We start from the raw sequence: 27,298 nt of genomic DNA, 5'->3' as shown, positions 1-27,298 counted from the left end.
AAGAACCAGCATCAAAATGTTCCCATTTGAGAACAGACACCCTGAATATTACATCTATGTCCTACAGAGCAGTGTGGCAAACCTACAAAGTTCTCATCCATTCCAGAAATCCTAACAAGCCTTCGAAATTAACTCATTCACTGCTGTGTGACCATGTTGATAGTAGCTTAAACTGAATGACACTATGATCATTTTTATATTTGATTGTGGAAACTCCCACTTGTGAGCACATTCACGCGTCTCAAACAGGTCTGTTACCCTGCCTTTCACTGTGGTCTCTTAGGCCTCGGACATGGTGCTGCAACCGTGCGGATGAGTGAACAGACTGCCTTAAGGCAATGTTCGCATCCATGCGGCATGCGGGCGCGTGTGCGCGGTGAAGCGGGAGGAGGCGCGCATTGCGTGAGAAATCAGTTAAACTGATTTCTCAGTTAGACAGACAGGTCACGCGAGTGGTTCGCCCAATGAGGGCGAACCAGCTCTGTGACGTCCAGCTCCGAACCAGCTCCTGAGCGGCCCAGGAATGCCCCCATGGCCTGTCCAGCATGGCCAGGGAAAGCATCCGCTTTCCCCCAGCCTCCGCACGCCTCCATACGGGAGAAGGCACCATGGCCCCAGCCTTAGCCTACAGTGCTTCCACTGCAGCCAGGGATTCTGGGTAGTGACATGCAAGTGAACACACAGTGTCACCTTTTGTTCTAATTCATGGACCCCTATAAATTGTGGATAATGTGAGCAATCTCAGGACTTTCTGGAGCAAATCTATCTTCAATGCAGTGTATTTGTAACATCTGGGAGCATTTGAATTTCTTTTGCAACGTCAACTTCTAAGCTTGTGTAATGAGTTGGATGTGACAGCATATGTACTTATACCTTAGGGAGTCCGAGAACACCTTCACTTTAGTCTGTGCTCCCCGTGGGAATTAATCTAACATTGTGCTCTTAAAATGTGTATGGAAGAGCTGAGGAAAAACTCAACAAACAAATTGTATCGTTGACTTAACAAGCAATAATAACAGAAAGTAATTCTCCAAACTGTTCTGTAGGCTAAAGGGGGCGAAAGACAACGCATACCAGACACAAGGAACGCCTTACTACACACCATAGTTACATTATTTCAACTGAACATTTTGCAGTTCTAGTCCTCAAAAAAATAGCTCTCTCTTAAGACGGTTTATATCATTCCTGCACATGTTGACTGTCACAATTGTGATTAATACCACATACAGTACTGTATACAGTACATGGGGATCTGAGACGCTATAGAGAATCTTGCCGACAGACATGGAACTCCATACATATTTACTGTAGATCTAAAGGATAATAGCAGTGTATACACTATAATGTAACGGACATTCTGTGAATCTTTAAGTCAGTTAAAAACAATGTCTGCCCCCCATATACATTTGCCGCGCTCACGGGCCTATTGGGCCTGATGGGAAGGCACTTGCATGTAGTTGCCTCCTCCTTGCTGCCGTACTCCCTCTCACCAAGAATCGAAGCGTCAAATGATGCCGCAGACGTCACCAACATGACTTGACATGGCGTCTCATTGCCATGCCAACGTGACGTAACGAAATCATGACAATGCGTTACCGTGGTGTCGTGTGACGTCACGTTGGGGACGCACCTAGGCGCATATGACTCTGCGATTTGGAAGGAGGGTGGCAGCAAGGAGGCGGCCGCAACAGCTAAGTGCCATAGGGCGGCAGATCTTCAAATCCGTGCTGACTGAACTGAAAAGAAAATGTCCCTAAGCAGCCTTAAAGCTGCAGTTCAAGCAATATCCTACATATTAATAAATCAGTTATATACTATGAGAAAATACTTGTACCATTTAAAAAAATGTTTTTTTTAAATGTAAAGACATTTTTTATGTATTTTAATATAACAAGCATTTTTGTTCCTATAGCAACCATATACAAAGTCACACCCCCTTCCCATTCTGAAACAGCATCACCTTTTTGAGCCCTGCCCTGTCTAGCAGTGGATTAATTGAATCTAGTGAAAAAAACTATAATAAAGCACAACAAATATTGTGATATAATCAAGCTGCAGCCTTAATACCAGCAGGTTTTCCCCAAAACCGCAAATTAAAAAAAACCTAAACAAAACAGTGTTCATGGCGCAAAGTGATAAAACAGTTAATATGTGAAAATGAACCCAGTGTTAGTTAACGCTGAAAACACATAATACTCCAAATAGAATATTCTCCAGGGCAGCAGATTCTTTGTAGCCCCTCATATGAAGAGACACTAATGCAAGGATATAGTTCATTAACATTTACTGTAAGATGACAGACAACACAGAGGGGAATGGTAACACACTCACACTCTCCCCGCTGGTAACACACTCACACTCTCCCCGCTGGTAACACACTCACACTCTCCCCGCTGGTAACACACTCACACTCTCCCTGCTGGTAACACACTCACGCTCTCCCCGCTGGTAACACGCTCGCACTCTCCCCGCTGGTAACACACTCACACTCTCCCCGCTGATAACACACTCACACTCTCCCCACTGGTAAGTAAACAAGAAGTGACTTTGGACGCACTTCAACCCTTCTCCTTAGATAACAGCACCCGATGCGACCGCTCCACTTCTCAGTAAGGAGCAGACCGCGATTGCCTCTGCCAACGTCTCTCGCCCGCAGTGGGGGCACTCCACCGCGTCACGGCCGTCTCAGCAGTCTCCTTCCAATCAGGGCTTCTCAGGAGATTGGGTGCAGTGGCCTCAAAGCATCAAAAAAAGGCCCAACATGTTTCGTCCCACCGGACTTCATCTGGGGTCATCAATGAGATGAGACGCTGGCAGAGGCAATCGCGGTCTGTTCCTGACTGAGAAGTGGAGCGGTCGCATCGGGTGCTGTTATCTAAGGAGAAGGGTTCAAGTGCGCCCAAAGTCACTTCTTGTTTACTTACCAGCGGGGAGAGTGTGAGTGTGTTACCAGCGGGGAGAGTGTGAGTGTGTTACCATCCCCTCTGTGTTGTTTGTCATCTTAAAGTAATTGAATCTGGTACCTGCCTGGTCACATGATCTTCCTCATAGAACTTTGTCTGTCAGTGCAGCAGAAGATTACCCAAGATGCATTTAGTGAAGCCGAATTTCAGCGATCGATTACAGGAGAATGGATCGAACCGCAACTTAACTAATCACTTGTCAGTGCATATATAGGTTGTATTGATGCACATATTGAATTACATTTGTATTTTTTTATTTTTTTTAAACTACAGCTTGAACTGCAGCGTTATAATGTAATTAATTTGAAACAAATGTTGAGAAAACAATAACAAATAATAACATATATATGTGGCCAGAATTACCTGCTGCAAAGCCACGGCAAAAAGCATGACAAGGATTGGTTCCAGCAGCAGCGGGAAACGAAGGTTGGATAAATCTTTATTTAAAAATACTGTATGTAGCATGTTGTATTCATTTTTATTTAGAGATTTATTGCAAACAGGAAAGAGAGGGCTGTTTGTTTGAAGGTCTGATGAAATCCAGTTTCTAGTGAATAAATAATAAAAAAGAAATATTACTTTATTTATATAGTACAATAGGTGTACACCTAATCTGAGCAGGCGTGCTAGGAGTAATATAGTGAAGGATTTCAAATACTGTATGTGGTCCAAGTACGAAGAACCCATAAAGATAAGAAATGGAACAGATAAAGTATAGCAAGTTTAAAGTTTTTACAGTAAGTAGTGACAGTGGACCAAGTTTTCACTACAAACAAGAGCTGTTTTTATTATTCCTTTATCTTGCTAAATATAATGTGTTGCACTTTACCTAGACATATTCAATCTCAATTGTAATGCTCAAATTCCCAGCTCAGTATTCCATACACTTGCTTAGGTTTATAAATATATTACATCTACACATCACACATTAAATATAAAAAAAACACATTTTTAGATGTTGATAGTCGTGTAGTTGGATTTTGTGCTTTTGAGTATGATATTGATTTCTGTACATTTTACTTACTTTCTATACTAAACAAGACTCAAGAGAGTAGAAAAAAAGGTTTCTTTCTTGTTCACCATATAAAGTGCAAAAAAAGCTCCCCGTGGCTTCTTGTATTATGTTTTCTAATATATCCATTTAAATGCAGATGACCCAAGACCATAAAAATATCATACTCTGAAACAGGTCATATAAATGATAATAATTAAGTAATTAAGTTATTGCAACATGTGCCTTATTGGCTAAGTGTGCAGATTGCTACTTCTTCTGGCATCTCATTTACATTATAAATTAGGGATAAGACAAGGATTTCATTACCAATTAGAGGCAGAATAGTACAATGTGTTAGATTACTGAAGCTGTTGTTGGAATATAGCTTGTTACAGTATATAGAGGTCTTAGAAAGTGTAATCAGTTTCTGATGCACAGCAAATTAATGCAGAACTGAATATTGGATTTAAATCTCACACCTGTACCCACACCTGTGTCTCGTATTAAATCTGCTTTATGAGCATTTCTACCAATTTTCCTTATAAGCCATAATACCTAGTTGTTTTGTTCTGCTATGCTACCTGCCCCATCTAAATGGCAAAAATTCTTAAGCCTTATTTTGTAATTCTGTTTGATCCGATTCAAGGTACTGTACAGCAAAATATGTACAGAAAATATCTGACGATAGTTAAAAGCCTTTTAAAGCATGCTGTTTCATTTATCAAAAGAAACAAAGACCAAGTAAAAAAAAAAAAAAAGAAGAGTATTAGAAATAAAATAATAAGAGATGTCACAACTGTGCCAACTTTGTGACCATGATTGAGGACTGTCATGTACAGGCGTACCTACTGTATGTAAAACTACTGTATACTCCTTGACAAAGGGCTGTCTAGCCCGAAACGCGTGGGAGATTTTTTCCTGTCCTGTCTGTTTTTTTAATGTAGCCTAATAATTTTGTTTTATTTTTGCAACTACCTGGTGAGTTGATTGGTGCTTCTTTACCGGATTTGGTTGTCGGAACCAATCCTTCTCTTCTTCATGTCTCTATGTAGAAACTTGGAGTCACTTGTGTCTAAAATAAAAGTTCCTTTTAAGCAAAAGGCTTTCATAAACTTGACCCATTTTGTGCAATTAAAGGGTGTAGACGTCCTCCTTGCAGCCTCTTCTCATAAATGGGTGACTCCCACTTTCCAATGTGATGCAATCCAAGAGAAAATCCAAAGGAAAGAGAAAGGAGCATGGCAGGGGTAAGTCTCCCAATAGGAAGCCACGTCGTTAGCCATTAAGGCTTTCTATTGGCCCATTGGAAGGGCAAGTTAGTTGGCCCATTTTGATTTCCCAAATTGAAGCCGAAATAGCGGCAACTAAAACATTAAGTACATATGTAGCCAGATTTACGGTCCTGAGAGCCGCAGCGATTTGGGGGGGGATCCATACTTATGTATCCCTCTTTCCACTTTGAACATATACAGACCAGCGCCCAAAAAGAATCCAAAGTCCCTAATAGAGTCCAAACAGATGGAAGGGAAGATAATCCAAATGCTCCAATCACTGTAAGATCTCCAATCCGGGGGTCCGTGACATAGGTACAGAAACAAAGAAAAATAATAGTGTAATACGTAATGTTAAAATGGGACAAACAACATGAAACACTTAACAGAAGACAAACATAAAACAATCAAGCTGAAAGAAAAATAACTATTTAATAAAACAAATGGAGCCTGCTGCAGCGGGTCATCAAGGGGTTAAAACCCAAAACCCTACTTACAGCAGGACTGGAATAACAAGCAGGTGCAACCAAGTGGGGCAGACGCCTGCAGCAGTGGGGGTCCTCAGGGGCTCCCTGTGTAGTATCTTTCCGTCTAGCTTCAAAACACTCTCCAAGATGGACGCCGAGTAAGGGAACTCCACACTCTCCTGCTTGCCAGCACTGCAGCTTCAATGATGCTGCTTCCTGCTTCACTTGACTGACACTTCTCACAACCAGTGTTACTCCAAGGCACCTTGACCTTTGACCCTACGCATTTCGTGACTGACGTCACTTCCTCAGGGGCTGACATTGTGTTATTATTGTTAGTATTTTATTTTATTGCACGTAGCGCCTAAGCACTTTTCTTTGTGTTACCTCTTTCCACTTTGTTAATTCCTGCTGCTGGGGGGGGGGGGGGATATGGCCGTCGCATTCCTGCGACTTTCCTTGGGAGTGGGAAAAATATGTCTCTATCTCAGGAACTGTTAGGTGCCCATGTCTAGTAATAATGTGGTTCAGCTCCAGGGGACTGCCTAGTTTGAATTAATCAAAATCAATGGGGCCTGAGAATGCTAGGGAATGACAGAGGCTCAGAAAGAAAGATGATGAAAACAGGGTTTAATCAGAGCAGAGTCAAGGACAAATCAAGGTCATACAAAGGCAGGCAGCAGTATGTTAAAGGGTTACTAAAGGGCAAAGTCCAGAAGATATCTGAAATCAGTCAAAAGTAGGGCAGCAGTATAAGTTAAGGAGTTAGGCATGGGCAAAACCTCAAAAGAAAAAACAGGGTTTCAACATAGCATAACATCCTGTATGTATCAATGTTTTAAATCAAATATAAGAATATACTCCCAATTAAAATAACATTTTTATTTATTTATAAAAATGTTTTACCAGGAAGTAATACATTGAGAGTTACCTCTCGTTTTCAAGTATGTCCTGGGCATAGTTAATATGACAAATAATATATGGTTACAAATACAGTTACATAAATGAACAGGGTATACATTATATACAATACATTGCATGCATAGTTAGAGAATATGTATATTATAGGCTTATGTAACAGTTACAGACCAGATTAAAATGTGAGACAGCCTTAGTTTTGAAAGAACTTAAACTGGTGGTGGATATGAGAGTCTCTGGTAGGTTGTTCCAGTTTTGGGTTGCACGGTAAGAGAAGGAGGAGCGGCCGGATACTTTGTTGAGCCTTGGGACCATGAACAGTCATTTGGAGTCAGATCTCAGATGATAAGTGCTGCATGTGGTAGGGGTGAGGAGCTTGTTCAGATAGGTAGGTTGCCTGGCAATGGCATGGATTGCCTGGTAGAAATAACTGCTGGCTTTCTAGCCCAATTTTGGGATCCTTCCCTTTCTCTGGATGTTGGACAGAATTGAAGCTGATGTAATCCACCTTTTCTGACCACTTCCAAATGTGATTTTGGTCCCTGGGAGTGATCCGCAGTGGTGTCCTTCACTTGGGGCGGTCTTCGGCGGATTGGCATGCTCTTTCCTTGTATGTAACCAGGAAGTCACACGTTCAATGACGCATCAGTGAAACAGGGTGGGGAAACCCCTGGGCTGCAGCCGTGCGAGTTTTCGTAACTGGCTACACAGTTACCTCCTGTTCAGCTATGGGAAAGGTGTGCTACAATGTCCTACACGTTTCACATTATGGTATACAGTAGCTTCCTCAGGGTTAATGGCAAGGTGCAACGGTCCCCATATATATACCCCACTAATCAAATGCTAAATTGTTTAATTGAGCAATTTACCTTACTTATCTATCATGGGGATCGTCACTGCCTGCATTTATTGGTTCATGTTAAAAGTTCTCAGAAAATTTTGAGAGAAAGAAGAGACATAATCATACATCTTTACTCAAATCTAACATTATATTCGATTTGTAACCAATAAAAGCATTTGAATCAAAACAAATGAATATTATTACTTAAAACTTTTCATTCCTGACACTTAATCTATTTAAAAGCAATGGTTACAAACAGCGTATTATAATCACAAAATGTCCATCAATTGAATTGCCCATAATCAAATACTGTTTTACCTCTAGGAAATCCCATACTATTAACTAAATTACTAAATGTATCATACAAGGCATTCCCTGTGTGAGTACTTCCTCCAATAATCCTCAGGACGGTGTCCCCCAATCCTACTCTCAACACCAAGGGGGTCATTCTACATACAGTAAGCAAATCGACTGAAAATAGCCCGTTAGGCATATAATGTATATAATTACCCCAAAAGGATTTGAAGTGTAAATGAACAAATATTTCAAATATTTTCTAGAAATTGAGGTATATTCATTAGACGACAATATCACCAAATTCAGATGTTGCAGACTTCATTGTCCCCTCAACATATTACGTGATAACACAGAATACCACAGACCTCCCCGATAATTCAATGGCATTGAAATGCAGAATATCACAGGTGGGCCTACCGTAATGCACCAGCAGGAGAAGAAATAACCATTGCTAATGTACATCTGTTTTTGCAATGGCTCCCCCTCAGCATTGGGTCCATCCTGTTGGTGACTTTTCCCCCCATGTATTCATAAAAGAACAGAGGTAACATTAACATGAAAGCTATTGAGACAAAAGCTACCACTTGGATGAGTATCACGAATGTTAATTTCCCTTATTTTCTATCTACAGTTCATAAAAAGATGATGAGTGTTGACCGGTCATGTAACACGTTGGCATAGCTTGTCCCTTTGTGGCAGATAGCCTATTAATCAACTTAGCTATGTTATTTCTTTCTTTTCACTCATAGTATTTCTTATTTTTGTGCATGTCACTATTTCACAGAAAGTTCATCACTGCACGATAAGACATTGATTCTTCTTGTCAACTAAACTCTTAGATCTGAAGAAATGAACACATCAAAGAGAGCTTCCAGCCAATGCTCACATCTGACGAGGATGCCATGTTGTTCTTTAATCCTTCATTAAAGAATTTATTTTTCTTCTACTGTGGAGATACTGGGTATAATTTGGAGCACAGGTTAAAAAAAAAAAAAGATGCTGCCCCTTCTAGGCCTAAAATAAACCAATGGCAATGATGTAAAAATAAAATTAAAAAAGGGCAACATTTTCTGCCCCTTTTTACATTAAAATAAAGTTGAGCAAATTTGCGAAATTCGCTTTAACATTCATATACTAAAATGCAACCACAGTTTGCAGATCACGAATAATCGTCACATTGCCCACCCAATCCAAGATCTACGAAGCTCAGAACGTCCTGTTCTCAAAATCAGTAATGGATGGTATACTTCCTTAGGTTAACACAAATCTACAAAGCTAATGATATGCAAAAACAACAGCTGTTAGTTATCTCGTTAGCATGGGCTTAATGGCATGTTAAATTTGCATGTTAAGTATGCCTCGTGTTATTCCCGTCTTACCTAAAGGTGGTGTTAGCTCCTCCAGAGCCTAAAATATTGGTTTTGTTGGAGGGGAAGCCAAAAGAAGGCCATCTTTGGGACAGAAACGTCAGGTTATCATGTGTCATATGGGAAAATAAATGCTTCTTATCACCAATTTCTGTGCCCCGTGCTGGTACAATGTATTCTTCAGTTATCATATAATACTTTTTCTGTATATATTGCTGCAACTGCTGGTTGTCGACCGCTTGCCAAAGAAAATCCAGGACCATCTTGCAGCAACTCGCGAGATGGGCCATACCAAGGTTGTAATGACCCATCGGATAAACACAGAGGGGGTCCATGCGTTTGAATGGGACTTGCGCTGTGCCAATTCTACCGAGTTCCACCTTTCTGTAAGAGACGCGCAGTAAGAGATAGACTGAATCAGCCACTCTACCTGCGCGCCTCTAACAAGCGATCACAGGGCTTTTATTTTATTTTAATATCATATTATTGTACAGTAGCAAGGGGTCTCCGGAGCTGAACCGCATTGATTTCAGTGCCGGGGACACAATGCTGCCTGAGTTACAGGCCTTGTTATGGGGTGCCGGGGAATGATACTGTATAAATATTTGCCAGCGGATATTATGCCATTCGCAGAAAGGGAGGGTGAACGAAAATTACGGCAGTTTTTAGAGCATTCACCAACATTATTTATTGTCCAATATGCATGCGAAGTTTAGGCCTCAAATCCCATTTTGTTCAAAACATGGTGAGGAATTTGCGGCTCAAATTTTGACACATTTGCCCATTTCTAGCAAACATTCTATACCTGAGATATGTATTTCTGCACATTCTTACACATCCATAATAATATACAGTTTGTAAATCTTAACAAAAATAATGGCCGGCAAAAAACAAAACAGACATGCAGCCTGAACAGAAGAATTTATGTAACAGATTTTGCTTTACTGACAACAAATATAACACTTTTCCCTAGAATTGCATTTTTATACTAAATACTGTCAAACTCATTATAGAAAAGTACTTTTTTTATAGTACAAGAGTACTATAAAAACAGATTCATTTCAATCAAATACTTAATGCACTGTAAAATAACAATCTCTACTTCTATCCCTAATATAGTATTTTCCAGACTGCAAATAAATATTCCTAATATTCCAAATAAATATTCATATTATACTAATAATACTAATACTACTACTACTACTACTACTACTACTACTACTACGACTACTACTACTAATAATAATAATAATAATAATAATAATAATAATAATAATAATAAAACTTTATCTAGCCCTTTTCTCCCAATGCAACATTATTTAGCACTTTTCTGCTCAATTGGCAAGAATTGAGTTTGTTTTTAAACATTGCCAGGGAGGATACCTCCCAAACTATTTGAGGGAGAGAGCTCAGAAGAGTAGGAGCAGTGTAGGGAACCTGAAGCTCTTTCAGGTAGCTGGACCCTGATTATGTAGGGCTTTGAATGAAAGCAGGGAGCACGCAGAGCAGGGGACTGGTGTGTGATTTGAATTTTTGAACTACAGGCTACCATAACACACATCATTGTTTGATCCGGCAAGAGATGACGTCGGTTTGATACGGGAGAGAGGCTGGAGGTGCCGTGAGAATTCCCCATGAGCAGAGAAGCAGAGTGCCGAGAGACCGCCGCCGAATGGAGCCACAAGTGAGAGGAGTACAGATACCCTCTACTCGACATCGACATCATCGGTGCCAGTTGAGACCTGTGACCGGATAGGATATACAGAGCGGGGCACTGCATGGCGTATAGGATTCAATACAACAGGACTCTCTGTTTTCAGCCTGCTCAACAAGCCAGGAGTACTGACTCTCTTGGAGAGTAATACATATGATTATACAGCAGAACCTTGTCCCCTGCTAAATAGATTGGTGAGGAACTCTTGAGCACCGGATTCTTGAGCAACTGCTCTGATACCATCCATTTGAATGTAAGCAAGCCAATCTTGAAACATACAGTATTACCATCTTACAGTGAAGAGAATGGAGAACTGTCATGTGGGAAGAACGGGTCTGGTTCGTTAACAACCTGGCCGCAGCATTTTGTACCAACAGCAGGAGGCGCAGCTCTTTTTCTTGAAGACCCAGGTAAAATGCTTTGCAGGATTCCAGCTGTGAGGACACAATAGCCTGAACAAGAGAAGGGAGATCCTCTGGGGGAAGCAAGTGCTTAATCCTGGCAATGCTCTTCAGGTGGAAGAATGAGGATTTGATCACAGCTGCCAGCTGATGTTAAGTGTAAAGCGACAATCAAGGACAACACAGAGATTCCTCACATAGTGTGACAGGGCCTTTTTAATGTCTATAAGACATAAAAAATAAAGCCTGTCTTTATCTGATAACTCCAGCAGGGAGCTGGTTAATTTCAGCAGGACTTTATTGACCAGTCTCCACCTGGCTCATGAAGCATGCTTAAAAGCCTGCTGCACAGACTGCATGGGATCTCTTACACAGAGAGAGTCTGTGCTGCTAGAGAGATCCCAGGGAAAGGGAGATTCTGTTCCCGGAATCTGTTGCTGGAACCCACCAGAGGGATCACCCAACAGAAACCACCACAAACCCTGGGCTGACATGGAGAGCACCATGCCTACAAGTAGCTCTCTTTGGACTTGTGTCAAATGTTGGTAAGAGGCCTAGCCTTCCAGCCCTCAGATAGGGACTGCTGAATTTTAGTCAGTCCCCTACATGAGTTTGGGTCTGATTGTTATTTTTTGCTGTGATTTTGTTTGCTGTAATGAAGCTGTTTTCTGTTTAAAGCTACTGGCTAATAAAGCCTATGTTTATTTCTCCTTAAAATGGCTCTAATGTTTTACCCTCTGCACACATCTCCTACAGTCAGAATTTAGCACCTCGGAACCCTTGAGATTAAGGCCAGTTGGTTGACCAAGCAGCAGTGTTGTCGTCAGACAGCAAGGACCTAACACAAGCACCTCTGTCTTATCAGGATTCAACCTCAACCATTTTGCATTCATCCAATCAAGGAGTTCAGCTAGAGATCCATTGAGGAGTCATTGGGCGCTTAGTACCTGATGCAAAGGACAAGTATAGTTGAGGGTCATCTGCATAGCAGTGATAGCCCAAGTCATGTCATCTGAAAATGTCACCCAGTGGTAGCATGTACAATTCAAACAACACGAGAGCCCTCTTGCACTCCACATGACAGGGTCTAAAGATACTCTATGTGACCGACCAGTGAGAAAAGATTTGTACCAGCCAAGGACAGTTCCACCAAGTTACAGAAATCCTTTAGGCACACAATAAACATTCCCATGGTTCACAGTATTAAATTCAGAGAGGTCAAGGATGACTAAGGTTGAACAGTCACCTCTGTCGCTACCAGATCATCATTACTTACTTGAAACAGAGATGTTTCAGAACCGTGCTGTCTTCTGAATCCTAACTGGAATGGGTCATAAATATCATGGGTTGATGAACGAGATTCCAGTTGAGTTGCAACCACTTTTTGGACTATTTTGGCAATTACTGGTCCGATTACATCAACACAGACAGGCGGAGTGTCGGTCCTGGATCCAATTCGCAGGTTGTGGGATGCTATCCCCTGGATAGATTCTTCTTTTTTAACTGGATCTCCAGTGACACTATAGATACCAGTTGGTTTAAACATATTAAATACTGAACCTAGAGAGAGTGCAGAGAAGAGCCATCAAATTAATAAAGGGGATGGATAATCTAATTTATGAGGAGAGACTAGCTATATTAGATTTGGGGACAATACAAGAAGCTTTCAAAAGAACAATTCATCCCACGGGCAGTACAAAGGACTCGGGGCCATCCCTTAAGGTTGGAGGAAAGGAAATTTCACCAGCAACAAAGGAAAGGGTTCTTTACAGTAAGGGCAGTTAAAATGTGGAATTCATTACCCATGGTGACTGTGATGGCAGATACAATAGATTTGTTCAAAAAAAGGTTGGACATCTTTTTAGATTGGAAAGGTATAAAGGGATATACCAAATAAGTATACATGGGAAGGATGTTGATCCAGGGATTAATTCGATTGCCAATTCATGGAGTCAGGGAGGAATTTATTTTTCCCTTTATGAGATATCATTGGATGATGTGACTCTGGGGTTTTTTGTTTGCCTTCCTCTGGATCAATAAGTATAGATATATGATAAAATATCTGTTGTCTAAATCTAGCATAGGTTGAACTTGATGGTCGTATGTCTTTTTTCAACCTCATCTACTATGTAACTATGTAACCTTTCAAAATGTCTTAATTTCAAACACATATGCAAAGTGTGTTGTGATGGAAGCCAATATTTACATTGTACTGTAGCCTGATTTAAATTCCCCAGAGCCATGACAAAAAAGCAAATCAAGGTGGCTCCAAGAACAGTAAATGCAACTGCTGCCTGCGGGGTGTCCCTTCTTTCAAATCGGACACCACAAAGAGAACATTACTGTAAATCTGACTACAAAAAGACCCTGTATTAGGTCCATGTCTGCAACTGGGAACATGTATCATCTCATGCACTTTTAAAAATGTGTTGAACTGAATCATGTACTAAACAATTCCTTTTTCATTTGATAGATATTGATATATTGATGGAGAAATCATTTAGCCAAACTAAAATGCAAGGAAAGAATGGTTCCAGAGTTTATGCACATAAGAGCAATATGCTTCGGATGAGAAGAAAAGGAAAAATGGCAGTGGAATAACTGCACGAATACAGCATAGACAAAGTTATATTTTCTGAAAAACATATCGAAAACACATACACAATTCTGTATACAGTATAATATACACAAGAGCCATATTAAATATGTGTAGCCCCCTTTCCCCATGACTTGGGGAACTATGCATGCTGAATACCTGTTTGGCGTACAGGTGGTCTAATCCTCCGCCACTGGGAGCTTGGGGTGATCGCGTTCTAGTATACAGCACCTCCACCTGAGAGGGATCCTAGCAATGCAGGATAACCCCTCTTCAGGACCAATGCAGTAAAAAAATAAAGATACACACATAGTGGTGTGTGACTACTTATCTTTACTAAAACATATATCTATAAAAAATAATAATACAGTTCAACATACAGTACCCACACCCAGTAAGATCCCCCAAAGTACTGAGCACCTAACCACCCGGTGTCCACAGAGCCAAGCTCACCCAATGCATGTGGAGTTGCGCTACCACCTGTGTGTTGTTGTGGGTGCACTTGGGTACCTTCCTGGTCTCCGTCCTGACCAGGGTATATGGAGATGATGAAACCGCAGAACCACACAGTGATCCCATGATGCGGTCTACCAGATCCTTTCTCTCCGCCTGCTGCGTCCGCCTCTTGAGGGATCTCCGGTTGGAGTCTATATTGTGCCTGTGGTCTGGTCCACGACCGCAGGCCACACACACCGCATGGCATCCGTCCAACGGTGATACTCAATACCACCATCAGCACTAGCGTAGTGACTATGGGCTAGCATCCCTATCTGAGGGCCTTCCCTACAGCAACCACAATCTGGAAGGGATTTACTGTAGGGCCTATCTTGGGTTTAGGGGGGAATCTGGCCTAATCCAGGAGCCACTGGAACCTGGACACTACCCTCTCCCTTGGTATCCCTGCTCCAACTATCAACACCTGTCAGCAACTGCTAGCAATTGCTAGCAACATTCTATCCTGCATGCGTGGCTCCTTAAGCCCTATTGGCTCTCCTGCCTACGTGGTATTGCAGCCACTAAGGCTGCTTGGACTTGGATTCCATAGGTCTCCTCGGCAGAGCCTGCTCTAAGATGGCCACCACTCGCGGCCGTACTGTGCAAGACTTTTACGGCGCATGCGCGAAGCAAAAAAGATGTCGGCTCCCGCTTGCCGGATGCACCGCGAACCTCCGGCGACCCGATCGCCACACAGCCCTGCCCCTGACAGCTTGCAGCCCTACCAGAACACTCCCTGCACCCATGCCAGGTCCGCCCGCAGCGCTGGCGGCACCCGGGTAGATCTGCAGTCATCCCTCCACCCCACAGATCTGAAGGTAGGGGACTGGCTACATATGCATTATAATTACGTAGTTATAATGCAATTACATGTGGTATCTTACTAAATAATGTTCCCTTTCCATGTTCTGTACATATTGTATGACAAACTAAAAAACTGCAAGCCCTATTACGCTCCATAAAAGCAGTGTCTTGTTTCTTTATACCAGAGGTGCAAGCTGGGGGGCATGCCCCTGAGATTTTCCAGGGAGAGTGCGGTGGTTACAAAGGCACCCCACACTTCCCCAAGGCATTTAAATGAAATGCCTGGTTATTGCACGAACCCTCTGTAACTTCCCTCACCTTGGCTTCCAGTGACACATCGTCATGGCAACGTGGCATCAAATGATGTCATGGGGTAACGTGACATCACATGATCAGCAGCGTCATTTGATGCCAAAGCCAAGGTAAGGGGGGTGCGAAAAGGGGGAACAGCATGCAGGGGGCACAGGGGGGAAAGTTTGTGCACCTCTGCTTTATACCATTGTGCTGATTCTGCTGTCAATACCACCCTTTACTGCCTTGAATGCCCAAGATGTAGCCACTATATCATGGGGTCAGGCCCTCCAGAGGCCCCACATCGTAGTGGCTACTTCATGCCCTTACTGTGCTTGTTTTCTAGGGGAGGACAGGATGCAAAGTGTAATTCAGGGAAATGGAAGAGGACTTACTTATGGGATAAGAGACGCCGTGATCATGTGACCACTCTGAGGAGAGGTAACTGGATATCTGATTCTTGGAGGACCCGTGCTTCAGAAGGTTAAACAATGTAGTTGAATGCTGGAGAGATCAGTTGCTGAACATTTGCCTCCTTGGGACTTAGGTTAAAATAGCCACTGACAGTCATACTCATTAAGACATCAGAAATTGCCATGGTGATATGCTGGTGGAAAACTCAGCAAAAAATAGAATTCTGAAAAAGATTAAAGTTAGAAATAGATCAGCACAACTGTAAATATCCAAGGATGTTTTGACTTCTTTTTTGTTTTGTTTGTTTTAAGGATTTGCATTTGAATGTTCGTTAGTTGTTCAACATTTATGTAAAGCCTTTTAAACAGTCAAACTGTGTTCTGTCCCAGTCTCACTGTGGCAAGTGCGTAGATACAGGCAGCTCAACTCAATCCCATATACCATATAAAGGAGAGGCCTTCTGTTTTACTGAAGTGTTTATTGGGGCACAAACAGAAATAAAAAAGGAAAAAAGTACTGAGGGAATACAATACATGAGAAATGGAAACAATGGAAGGAAAGGGGGGCTAGTAATGGCAAATGGGATAGTTAAATAACAATAGCTTTACCAGAGATCTGAGGAGGCGAGCTGAGCAGCAAACAGACATGGACAGAAAAGGAAGGCTATGACATTGGTAATATGGGAAATAGCAGTAGTGCTGCACCAAAAGGCAAGGGGAGGACGGGTAGCTCAACTCAACTCAAAGAGAAGGGGGGTTTCCATGGCAAGAGGGAAACCACGAAATGCTGGGAGAGGAGACAGAACAAATTGGTTTTTAGATATTTGAATGGGTACTGTGTAACTTTCCCTAATAACCTAGTGTGACAAACGGCTCCCTTTATGTAGCGCTGCCATTTGCCCAGGCTCTTCGTGACACAGTCTTCTAGTGTTTAATTTGTAGAAAAGGGGAACAAACTTGTGTATACACAAAAGGGGCACTCAGCCCTCAACCTTCAGCGGTTTATTTCTCCATTAGTGACACTAACATTTTAAACACTGTCACTTTAAGAACAAAATAATTCATAAAAGGAAACATCTAATCCTGTCAGGAGTCTAACTCACATGCATATCCCTATCTGAAATATTGTCTAGCTAAGCCAGTTACCAACTTTAAATATCACACAGAGATAACATTGAGTCCTTAACTGTCAGTTGGGACATCGTCCCAATAGATCCTCAGTTGCTGCAACATGTGGGGGGGCTATCTACCCCGAACTGGATCCTGGGGAGCAGGTTACTCCTAGCCTCAAGGCTCTAAGAAAGAGACTGGAGCAGCAAACCTCAATGCAATATATTCCTGTTCCTTAATTAGGAAAGCAGGTGAGGAAAACCAGAACCATTGTAAAGTCTGGTATGAATTTCCTATCCACCAGCCTTAGTGACTGTACATCTCTGGAGTGGATCACTTCCATACTAAGTCTGCACTTTCTTCAATAAATCGGACAGAAAGCTGCCCACTATTCTGGGACTGTGTCACACTAGCTTAAACTTTTTTGAGCTGTTATTTAATGCATTTTGGCCTGCCTGAACTAACAAGGATAGGGCAAGATATAGTCTTCAATTTTAAAATGATAGACAACTTATTAAATAATTTAGATCCGAGGATATTTTTGCATGCTCAACTTATCTTTGCTTATCAAATTATTATGTAAAATGACATCATAAGATGTAATGCAAGCCTTTTATCTTGGTACCAATCTTCTGACCCTTTTCATTATTGGAAATACAAAGTAAGCAAATATTTTTGGTGCATTAGAATGTACCGAGGAGATATATTCACGTTAATTAAATGCCTGATGTTGCTGGTTTTCTAATAGAGCTATTGTTCTGTACAAATGGCCTGTATGTAATGGATGATATTAAGTTATAATCAATACTCATGTAAGATTTACCATCCCATTTAAAGCAGACAGCTATAACGCTAAGAGATAAATAATATATGAAGGAGGCTCTGGTATGCTAGTAATTCCAACATCTGGAATAGAAACTGGAGGTGTCATACATATCTTAGGCGCTCCGATTTCCCATTTAGGCTGCTGCACAAACTAGAGTGCACAGAATGTAAAATAATCTTAACTTGAGAGGAAAAAACCTTTATAGAAATAATAATGTGCTGATAAAGTAGCTTCACATGTATCAAGAGAGATTGTCTCCGGCACTGGGGAAGGCTGCACTCACTTGACCGTGGCTGATCCGGTGCCAGAAGATTAGCACTGTGGGGGGTCTGATTCAGAATCATGGGTCCCCCTCAGTGCGCCCGCAGCAGACATGGTCTTCGGTGCTGTGACTTTTTCCTTTCCCAGCCACAGCTCGGAGACAGTAAGTTTTCCTACATCTGTTATTGTTAAGAAACTGAATTCCAGTGTCGGCACCTTTTGACCTTGGACAAGTCACTTTGACCTATACTGTCCTCTTTCACTAATGCAGTGATTCTCCACTCCACTGCTCAAGATCCCCAACAGGTCAGTCTTTCAGGATATCCCTGCTTCAGCACAGGTGGTGCAGTCTTTGACTGAGCCACTGATTGAGCCATATGTGCTGAAGTGGGGATATGCTTAACACATGACCTGTTGGGGGGGGGGAGGTCTTGAGGACTGGAGTTGAGAACCCCTGCCCTCATGGAAGAGCATACCACAGCTGACTCAGGTACTTTTGCAGCATTGCTGTAGTTCACAAATTAAGTCCCATATTGACTAAGCAGTGCTATACTGTAAGAATTCCATGCCATTCTCTGGAATAGGCCTCAAAGTGTCTTCCACCACTGCAAAGTATCTCATGGCATAGCATTGCTCTGTAAAGCAGGACCTTTTTATTTTGAAATAAGATTGTAAGCTCTGCAGGGCAGGAACTCGCGTCGGCAAAATGCTATGTCTATTGATATATGCACTGTCAGTACTATATAAATATAGTACTGTATATAATAGCTGCTCCTGACAAAACTATTTACCCAGGATGCATTTATATTCACATACAGTGTGTAAATATATATATAAAATCAAAAGTAGTGTATGTGATAAGATTTGTGTATATCCTTATATACAGAAAGAATAAAGTTAATAACCCCAACACAAAAACTGACAAGTAGAAAAAATTGGAGCCTGTTACAGGGGACTTATCCCTGTTTAAAAACGTGCCTCTAATCAAGCAGTGTGGTGGTTAACCGCTGATAGACAAATAACCAACACCACCTGGTTGATTACAGGTATCAGAAAAGGCCTGCCTCTGAGACAGGAAGGGAGATTCTTCCTGAGCTCACACTGAGTTGAGCTAACCCAGGAAGCAGAAAGACCAGGGATTTCCTTAGTCCCACACGTGGGGCTGACCAGGGAAACACTGCACACACACAGATGTCTTGAGCCTGCCAAAAGAGACTGCACGCTGCCAGAAAGACACAGGGGACAATACTTCTAAACCTGGATCCTGACATTGCCTTATCGTACAAGGGTGTGGGCACCAGGAGAACAGAGGAGTCTTCCCCTACAACTACAGAGACAGATAAGACTTTTCTTATGACTGTTATCTATGTCTATATATTTTTATATATATATATATATATATATATATATATATATATATATATTTTATATATATATATATATATATATATATATATATATATATATATAATGTCTCTATGATTTGGGCTGGTGAATCACTGGGCTAACCACACAGTTAAAGAGAGCTGGACTATAAATGTATATATACTCCAAAGTGGAGCAGATTTTTGTTTGATGATTTTCAGGTTTGCTGTGTTTAAAGCGACGGGCGCAATAAAGCCTTATTTTAATTTCACCTTAAAACAGTCTCCATAGCATACCTATGCACATGTCCTCTTACAGAGCCCTGTCAACGTTCTCCATGGGTATGTTAAGAGGAACTTTAATATACAAGGAGCAACTGTATGTCATGCTTATAAAGTGTATGTGGCTTGAAAAGAAATAACAACTTTCTATAGATTTAAAATGAAACACAATAGAATATCTGCATTACTGTGTAACCTGTCATAAAATGTTCTTAAAATATAAATACTATTGTTGACCATGCACAGGTCTCATACTGTAAACACGCTTTCCTGCAGTTTGCAAAAACATACATAGTTCATTCCTATCTTCAAATCCTTAAAAAAAAAAACATATGTACAATACAAACAACTAGTAAATGCTGAGATGGCTAAAATAAGTGAATTTAATAAATGAAAATAAAAGAACAAATGTGTCCAGATCACACAGGATCCGCGATGCTGCTGACAGTAGTCCTGTGTGTAGAAAAACTGAAATCCCACTTACAGCAAGTAGGATATGCTCATGCACATAAAGGTATCTTTAGCTGGTGCCGTTAGGTGTGAATGGCTGAGGGAAATGTGTCTTTTCTCCAATCCCATCCATGCCCTCACTGCTTTTAACCCAGCATGGTAGTGCAATGCGGAAGTGCTTTCACTCAAATTGCTTCGCCTAGCACAATCGCGTCGCGTCACCAGGGAACAGCGGAGGTAGATCTCTTCACCTCTAACCCTACGAGTTTTGTGCAAACGTCACTTCCTCAGGGGTATATGGTATAATAAAATGTGTCTCACTTTTATCTCCATAGAGTGATAATTTTAATTATGTGTTTTTGATGTCCTTATGTTAACATGTTTTACTTTTCTATGACTAAAGTCAAGCCATTTATTTGATGCAATAAGTAATGAGGATTTTTTTCTGTGTCATTGTCCAAAGATATTGTTTTTTTCTATTTTTTTTTAACCAGGTTATATTTATGTTTGTTATGTACACCCACTGAGTCCCTGCAATGATTTGCATATCCCACTACTTATGAGTCAGAATGAAGGAGGTAATCAACTCCAGGTGGAGGGTGTGTTAGCGTGTTTCAAGTTTCTATTGGTCTAGTCGCAGGGGCATGGTGGGTATTTTAATTTTGTGTGTGTTTTCATTGTTATGAACTCTTTGATAAAGCGCGGGCAGCCGCGTGAAACGCATAAGAGCGGATTATTTGTTGCAATGTGCCAATAAAAGTTTAAATACTGACATAAGAGCAGTCCCGGTCTACAATTTTTCCCGAAGGCAGCTGCACCACCTCACAATTTTTTTCCTTCTACTAAAGTCAAGCACACCAAAGTAAACAACAAGTCATAGTCAATTTAGTGACATAGAGACTAAAAATAGCATCCAATATTTTGGTGCATACATGCATGGTTATCGGGGATACCCTGATCTTTACTATCAGGTTTTTCTATTTTGACCACTGCGCAGAGCTAGCCTTTCCAAGGCCCAAGGCGGCACGCTGACAGCTGGCCCTCCCCCTAGAAGTAGGTAAGGATACTTACCTGTCGGCCAGGGTGATTCCTTGTAGTGTGGCCCTGCTCTTGTAACATAGCGCGTCATGACTTCACAGCAGCATGTGACGTTGTGTCTTCATGGCAATGTGGCATCAAGTGACGTCCCATTGTCATTGCAATGCATCGTCATGTGACATCGCTGCATCATTTGATGTCAGGTTGCATGACAATGCGACGCTGCACATGATTCTTAGACCCTTTGTAATTGATCATTTCAATTTGCTAGCACATGATTTTTCATATGACTTTCACTAGATGCTGCATAGCTCGATTAATCCATCACATCTGCATGATGTACTTTTTCTTGTGCCATTCTTTTAAGTCCTGTAACAAAGTTGTCGCCAACTCCAGTCCTCAAGGACCGCTAACAGTCCAGGTATTAAGTAAACTGTGCTTGGGCACAGGTGGTTCAGTCAAAATTATTGGTATAGTGCTAATGAGAGGATAGCTTTAAAACCTGCACTGTTAGCTTGACCTTGATGACTTGAGTTGGGAACCACTGCTTTAACCCACAAGGAAAGAACCACATCTGATTGCCCTACACATGTATATACAGTACCAGTTTAACCAGCTTCCGTAGTTTTTTGGGTTCACAAGATTGTGTCCGCTCTTCTCTTAAGGTTTGTTTGTCCCAATAGAAATATTTGTTCTTTTTTTTCTGTACTGTACCAAATGCTGGTGAATTCATATTTGTTACTACTGGTGATGCCTCACGATTTTATATAGGTCTGCACAGCCTCACACTGATGCAGTTTAGAAGTATACATACAGGATAAACTAAAACAGACTGTAAACATGGGATCTAACCACTTCAGCGATGTCTCACCGAAATGTATTAAGTCCTCCATGCTGAGACACAAGATAGCCACAAAGTTGAAAAGGGGACAAATTGTGACGGTGCTCATCTCAAATCAGGAAGCGGACATGTAGGGCTGAGGTAGGGATGCAAAAAAACTGACTAGAGCCCAGGGACAGAGTCCTGTTAGAGTATCTGTAGACGGTAACAGGCAGAGGGCAGGGCTGGTGGCAGTGGAGCAAAGTCCAGTAAACAGGCAATTGGTCAGGGCAGGCAGCAAGGAGCGAGGTCGGGGTTTACGGTCCACGGTCAGCAACTGGGGAATTCAAACAGACAAAAGGGTAAGGCGTGACTGCGTAGTCCAGGGGTCTCCAAGCTATGGCCCGGGGGCCACATCAGGCCCCCCACAAGATTTTATCCGGCCCACAGCAACTTGAAATATATATATTTAGTTTTTTGCTAATTATATATAATTTCCCAGTGTAAGCACGGCATCCTTTCTTTGTAATTGTCACATTTCTCTTTTGTTCTGAATCATATCATGCTGATTACCCCAAAAAGATCCAAATAAAACTTTTTCATTCATTTATAAAATATATAAAAATATTTTTTTTCTTTGGCCCACGAAAATGTGTAGAATATACGATGTGTCCCTCGTACTGAAAAGTTTGGAGATCACTGGCGTAGACAAACAGGAACTGCAAACGTAAACCTTGCTCAGTGACTCGCACTTGGAACTGCAGCGTTATATAGAGGCTGCCAGTACCCAAAATGGCCACAGTGAGCAGAAAACGCAGGTGATTTGGAAAACCCGAACCGCAGCAAAACCCGGCCCGGATTGAGCAGAATCCTTACACAAATCCACCATTCGTCAGCTGACGTTGGACGGGGCAACCACTAGCTCAGGGAACTGAAAGGAGACCACGAAGTAAGTTTCTGAGAGGTCCTGTGAGTGTGCCTAGATAACCTTCTCTTGCATAGCAGTATAAACGCTGGGTCGGCGTGATGGGGGTTGTGTTAGCACCTCTGCAGCTCCTCCCGTGGTTACAATCAAAGTGATTACTGGGGGAGAGCGCAGGGCCTCTATAATAGTCCTTACCTATCTAATATCATCTCCTTCTTCTGCGTCCTGTTATCATGGCGCCATGATGCTACATTGTCTGAAGAGATGCTGGACAAGGTAATAGGCCCCCGCAAAAGCACCTACACTGAGCCCCACGAAAAGCCCAGTTTACACCCATACACCGCAATTTTGGATTTTAGAAGCTATACATAGAGAAGACAGTCACTGGCTGCTTTATAAAAACTCTGAACATCTAAAAGTTGCTAAGAAAGAAGCATATTTGACATCAGGTAAGAATCACTGGGCTCACTTAATCGGTCGATTTTCCTATCTGCTGTAAATCCTCAGACTCAGGCTTTCTAAAATAATAGTATGAGTTAATTCAACTTCATTGTATAAGTCTGGTTTTTAACATAATATTCAATAAGAAGCAATACAAATTGTTTTTAAGTGAAAGACATAGAATGTAATAATTTTATTAAAAAAAAAAAAAAATCAGTTAGTAATATAAGCAGCCTCACATTTCCAACTAAATGTTATGTGCGAACATTAATTGTTGGCTTTATTTGCTTTATAAAGAACCCCTACATGTTGTAGTTAAAAACTAAAGGGCCATCTAAACTGCTAACCGCATTAGCTACAGAATATGTATATATTAATCCAATACACCAGAACCTTCATTTAATTCTAAAACATTCAAAGAGCAATAACTTGTGAGAGATAACTCATTAACATCATTAATGAGCACTAGAAGATGGAGTGGAAATGCTTTAAACATGTCTCATTAATTTGCAGAATAATTAAGAGCAAGACTCTAGCATGGCACTTTATGACTAAAATCGATAAGATTGCATGTTATTGCAGCATGTGTTGTAATAGAGTAAAACAAACCTATTTTTTTTATAATGCACGTCTATATGAATACAAAAATAGGTGGTTGCTGTTTTTTTTAAAACATTACGGGGTCTATTAATTGAAGTCCCTCAGCTCTGGGGCGGAGATGTTTGAAACTCTCGCCCAAGGCCGTGAATCAGGTGAAATTTGAACCTTGTCAGCCTTGAAAAATTCAGACTTCTTGAAAAAAAATTTCTATGGAGCTGCATTTAATTTAAGGGTTGTATTATATGCAAAAAAATATTTGTATTGTCTTATCGGGCTTGTCCCGGTGGGCTAGTGTTGCGTGTCCCCAGCTCCCCATGCAGAAGCCCGGCGGTCACTGCAATCCTCTCCCTCCCCCGATCATCTCCAGATGTTGGGTTCAAGTTCCTCTCACCCGGAGAAGGGGAGCTGCGGAGTCCCCCAGACTGGCGCAGAATTATTGTTGGGGTGTGTGTGTCTGTGTGTGTGTTGGAGTTAGTGAGTGAGAGGGGGGAATGTACAGGTAAGATGGGAACAGAGAGAAGGGGGGAGTATAAGGTGGGCTTGATTAAAGAAGACCCGCGATCTTTCCCACAACAAGTAAACTGATTGCCAGGACAGAGAGAGCGGGGCCTCTTTAAGGTTCTCTTAACTTCTCCAGAGCAGCATCTCCTCCTGCAGTGTTGCATTGTCATGGCGACCCCGGCATCACAATGTGATGCATGGCCATGGCAATGCATCACCATGACAACGTGATGTCACATGACGCTGTGTCGTACAAAGAGGAGGGCCAGTATGAGACAAATCGCAGGGCCGACATTTGTCTGCAATCCTGCCCTGTTTCTATTCACTATTAATCCTTCCCCGCTTTGTGAAGCTTGTTGCTCGGGTTTATTTCCACAGTACCTTGGGAAAAAACGATGACCTTGTCAGTCATCACAATAATTCTCTAACATCACTAGATTTGACAGTGAGTAAAACATGGGCACACTCCATGTTTTACTCACTGTGTGACAATATTTAGCTGAAATCTTACTAATTTGGTGACATTATAAGCATCTTGAGACTTGGCAAAACGTTTTGCAAGGAATCAAATTGGGGCGAAATGCTCTATTGTTCAGCATTGTAATGTCATTTATCTAGCTACGGATCTCCTCACCACACAAGTGCTCATTACAGTTAGGGGGGAATTACCTAGCTCTGAATTAGGATATCGTATTTTAAGTGCAACTCCATTACCAGAGTGCAACAGCCTCTACGACACTCGCAACCACGGGATCGCGTCGCCACTGATGACAGAAAAAAGTGGAGGTGTTCCCCTCATTCCATTCCCTCAGATCTCCCTGAGAATAATGACAAGGAACATTATAAGATCACAGCAGGCCTCATGGACTGTTATAGTTCTTACCAGTTCTTGGTTTGAACTTGACGTCACTCTAGAGATTCAGGACGAGAGTCCCACCCTACACGTTTCTTCAAACTATTTGACATCCTCGGGGTTGACGTGCTTCTTCAGAGAGGCACGGTGTAATATAGTGGCCAATGAGGCAGTGTGGGGTCCAAATCTCCCAAATTCCATGGAGTAAATGTTGGCGTATGTATGTTTGAATGTGTTTCCCATCTCCGGGCCCCTCCTGGGGTAGGATCAGAAAGCCATGTTGGAGTAAATAAAGTTGGATGATTTCAGACCCGTGTTTAGTGCTCTCTTTCATGTGGTCATTCTCCTACACAACCTAATCATATTAGTAGAGATGTTCATAAGAATAATAGTCTATTTCATTTCAATATATATTAGCTGCTTGAATCACTGTTAGAGACATTTCCAAAGAACAATGTCAATATTGTTTTGCTCACAACAAATGATAGAAAGTCATGTTGCTCATAATAAGGATTGATTGTTATCATATTAAGCACCAACCAAACAAAAGGAATTAATAGGCTGATTGATGTTAAGCAATTTCTGATTACAAGCCATCGCAAATTGGTTACCACTGATCCCTGGTCATAATATAAATCATATGACAAATGCAGTGACAATACTAATGTCTTTCTAACTGTAGCTGAAATTCACATGCACAGGCACTGGTGTTTAAGTACTGTAAAATGGTGAGTTCATGTACTGTATTGTAGAAATAGGTGACTCCTTTACAGTATATTGAAGTGCAGAATTTTTGTGTCGACACTATTGTCAGTTGTCGGTTGGTGGATTTTGGTGAAGGGGTTAACAGGGTAATGGCTTTATTAAAGTAGATGTAGTTATACTTGTGTGTGTGTGTGTGTGTGTGTGTGTGTGTATATATATCTATACAGTATATTTATATATATAGATATATATATATGTATATATATGTATATATATATATATATATATATATATATATATATATATATATACATGTAGAGGTATCAGTACCGTGCTAGCCGAGCTTCAATAATCAAAAAATAAATAGATGATACCGTGCTCTGGCTAACGAAATGCTTTTATTTGTGCGATATATATATATATATATATATATATATATATATATATATATATATGTATGTGTGTGTATATATATATATATATATATATATATATATATATATATATATGTGTGTGTGTGTGTATATGTGTATATTTATATATAAAAATCAAAAGTAGTTACAGGTACATGTGTTCTATTGAAATTTTTAAGGGGGGTATACTGTAGGTTGTAGGGGGTTATATTTTAGGGCATGGGTCTGCAGGGGTCATGACAAATCTATGACTTTATACTTTTAATAAAATCCATGTCTTTTACTTTTAATATGCAGTAATTATGCTGACGATTTTGTTCCAGAGTTTTAGAAACACTCCACCACTGAAACCAAGACCCTACAATGGGTAAATCCGCCTGTCACTGTAATTGCACAGATAGGTATATTTTCTGCACAGCTGTATTTGTGATGTTTTCTGTGTATCTGAGTCACTGCAAATCATAGTTGCATAGTACTTTTTTAGTATTTTTCAACCTCCTCACCTGTGCCCTCCTCCCCCCCAAAAATCAAGTTTATTGCATCATTCCAGACATGTAGAGATGCATGAACGTATGCAAATTTGCACTGCAAAGTGTCCAGCGAATTCTAGTAAGTATTCGCTAGCCCATGTATAATTGTTCCAATCTCAAGGCATAAAAAACCCATGCAAAATCATGTTATTCTGCCTCAGACTCTAGACTTTGTTGAATTTGCACATTTTTTATTTTATTTTTCACTTTAAACTTGTGAATATTTAATAGAGTAATGAAAAATATGAATACTGTATAGTAAGGTGGATATCGCCAAACTAGGACAGATGTAGTAAGACTTACTGTCCCCAGCGCCAGGACGAACAAGCAAACGTCAGGTAGGTGTC

General features: G+C 41.1%; 1 protein-coding gene across 1 annotated transcript in view; it reads right to left on the bottom strand.

Moving 5' to 3' along the window:
• The window catches only part of LOC142467225 (uncharacterized), a 163,320-nt gene that overhangs the window by 27,384 nt on the left and 108,638 nt on the right, over positions 1-27,298 (bottom strand). The window contains exons 3-4 of the mRNA XM_075572660.1: positions 12,510-12,793; positions 11,204-11,380 (exon numbers count right to left, since the gene is read on the bottom strand). Coding sequence (XP_075428775.1) covers positions 11,204-11,380; positions 12,510-12,793 — 461 coding nt within the window. The remainder of the gene's footprint in view (positions 1-11,203; positions 11,381-12,509; positions 12,794-27,298) is intronic.

Source organism: Ascaphus truei, chromosome 16 (genome assembly GCF_040206685.1).
Source record: "Ascaphus truei isolate aAscTru1 chromosome 16, aAscTru1.hap1, whole genome shotgun sequence".
Classification (NCBI taxonomy): domain Eukaryota; kingdom Metazoa; phylum Chordata; class Amphibia; order Anura; family Ascaphidae; genus Ascaphus; species Ascaphus truei.
This window is presented reverse-complemented; position numbering and strand designations above follow the sequence as displayed.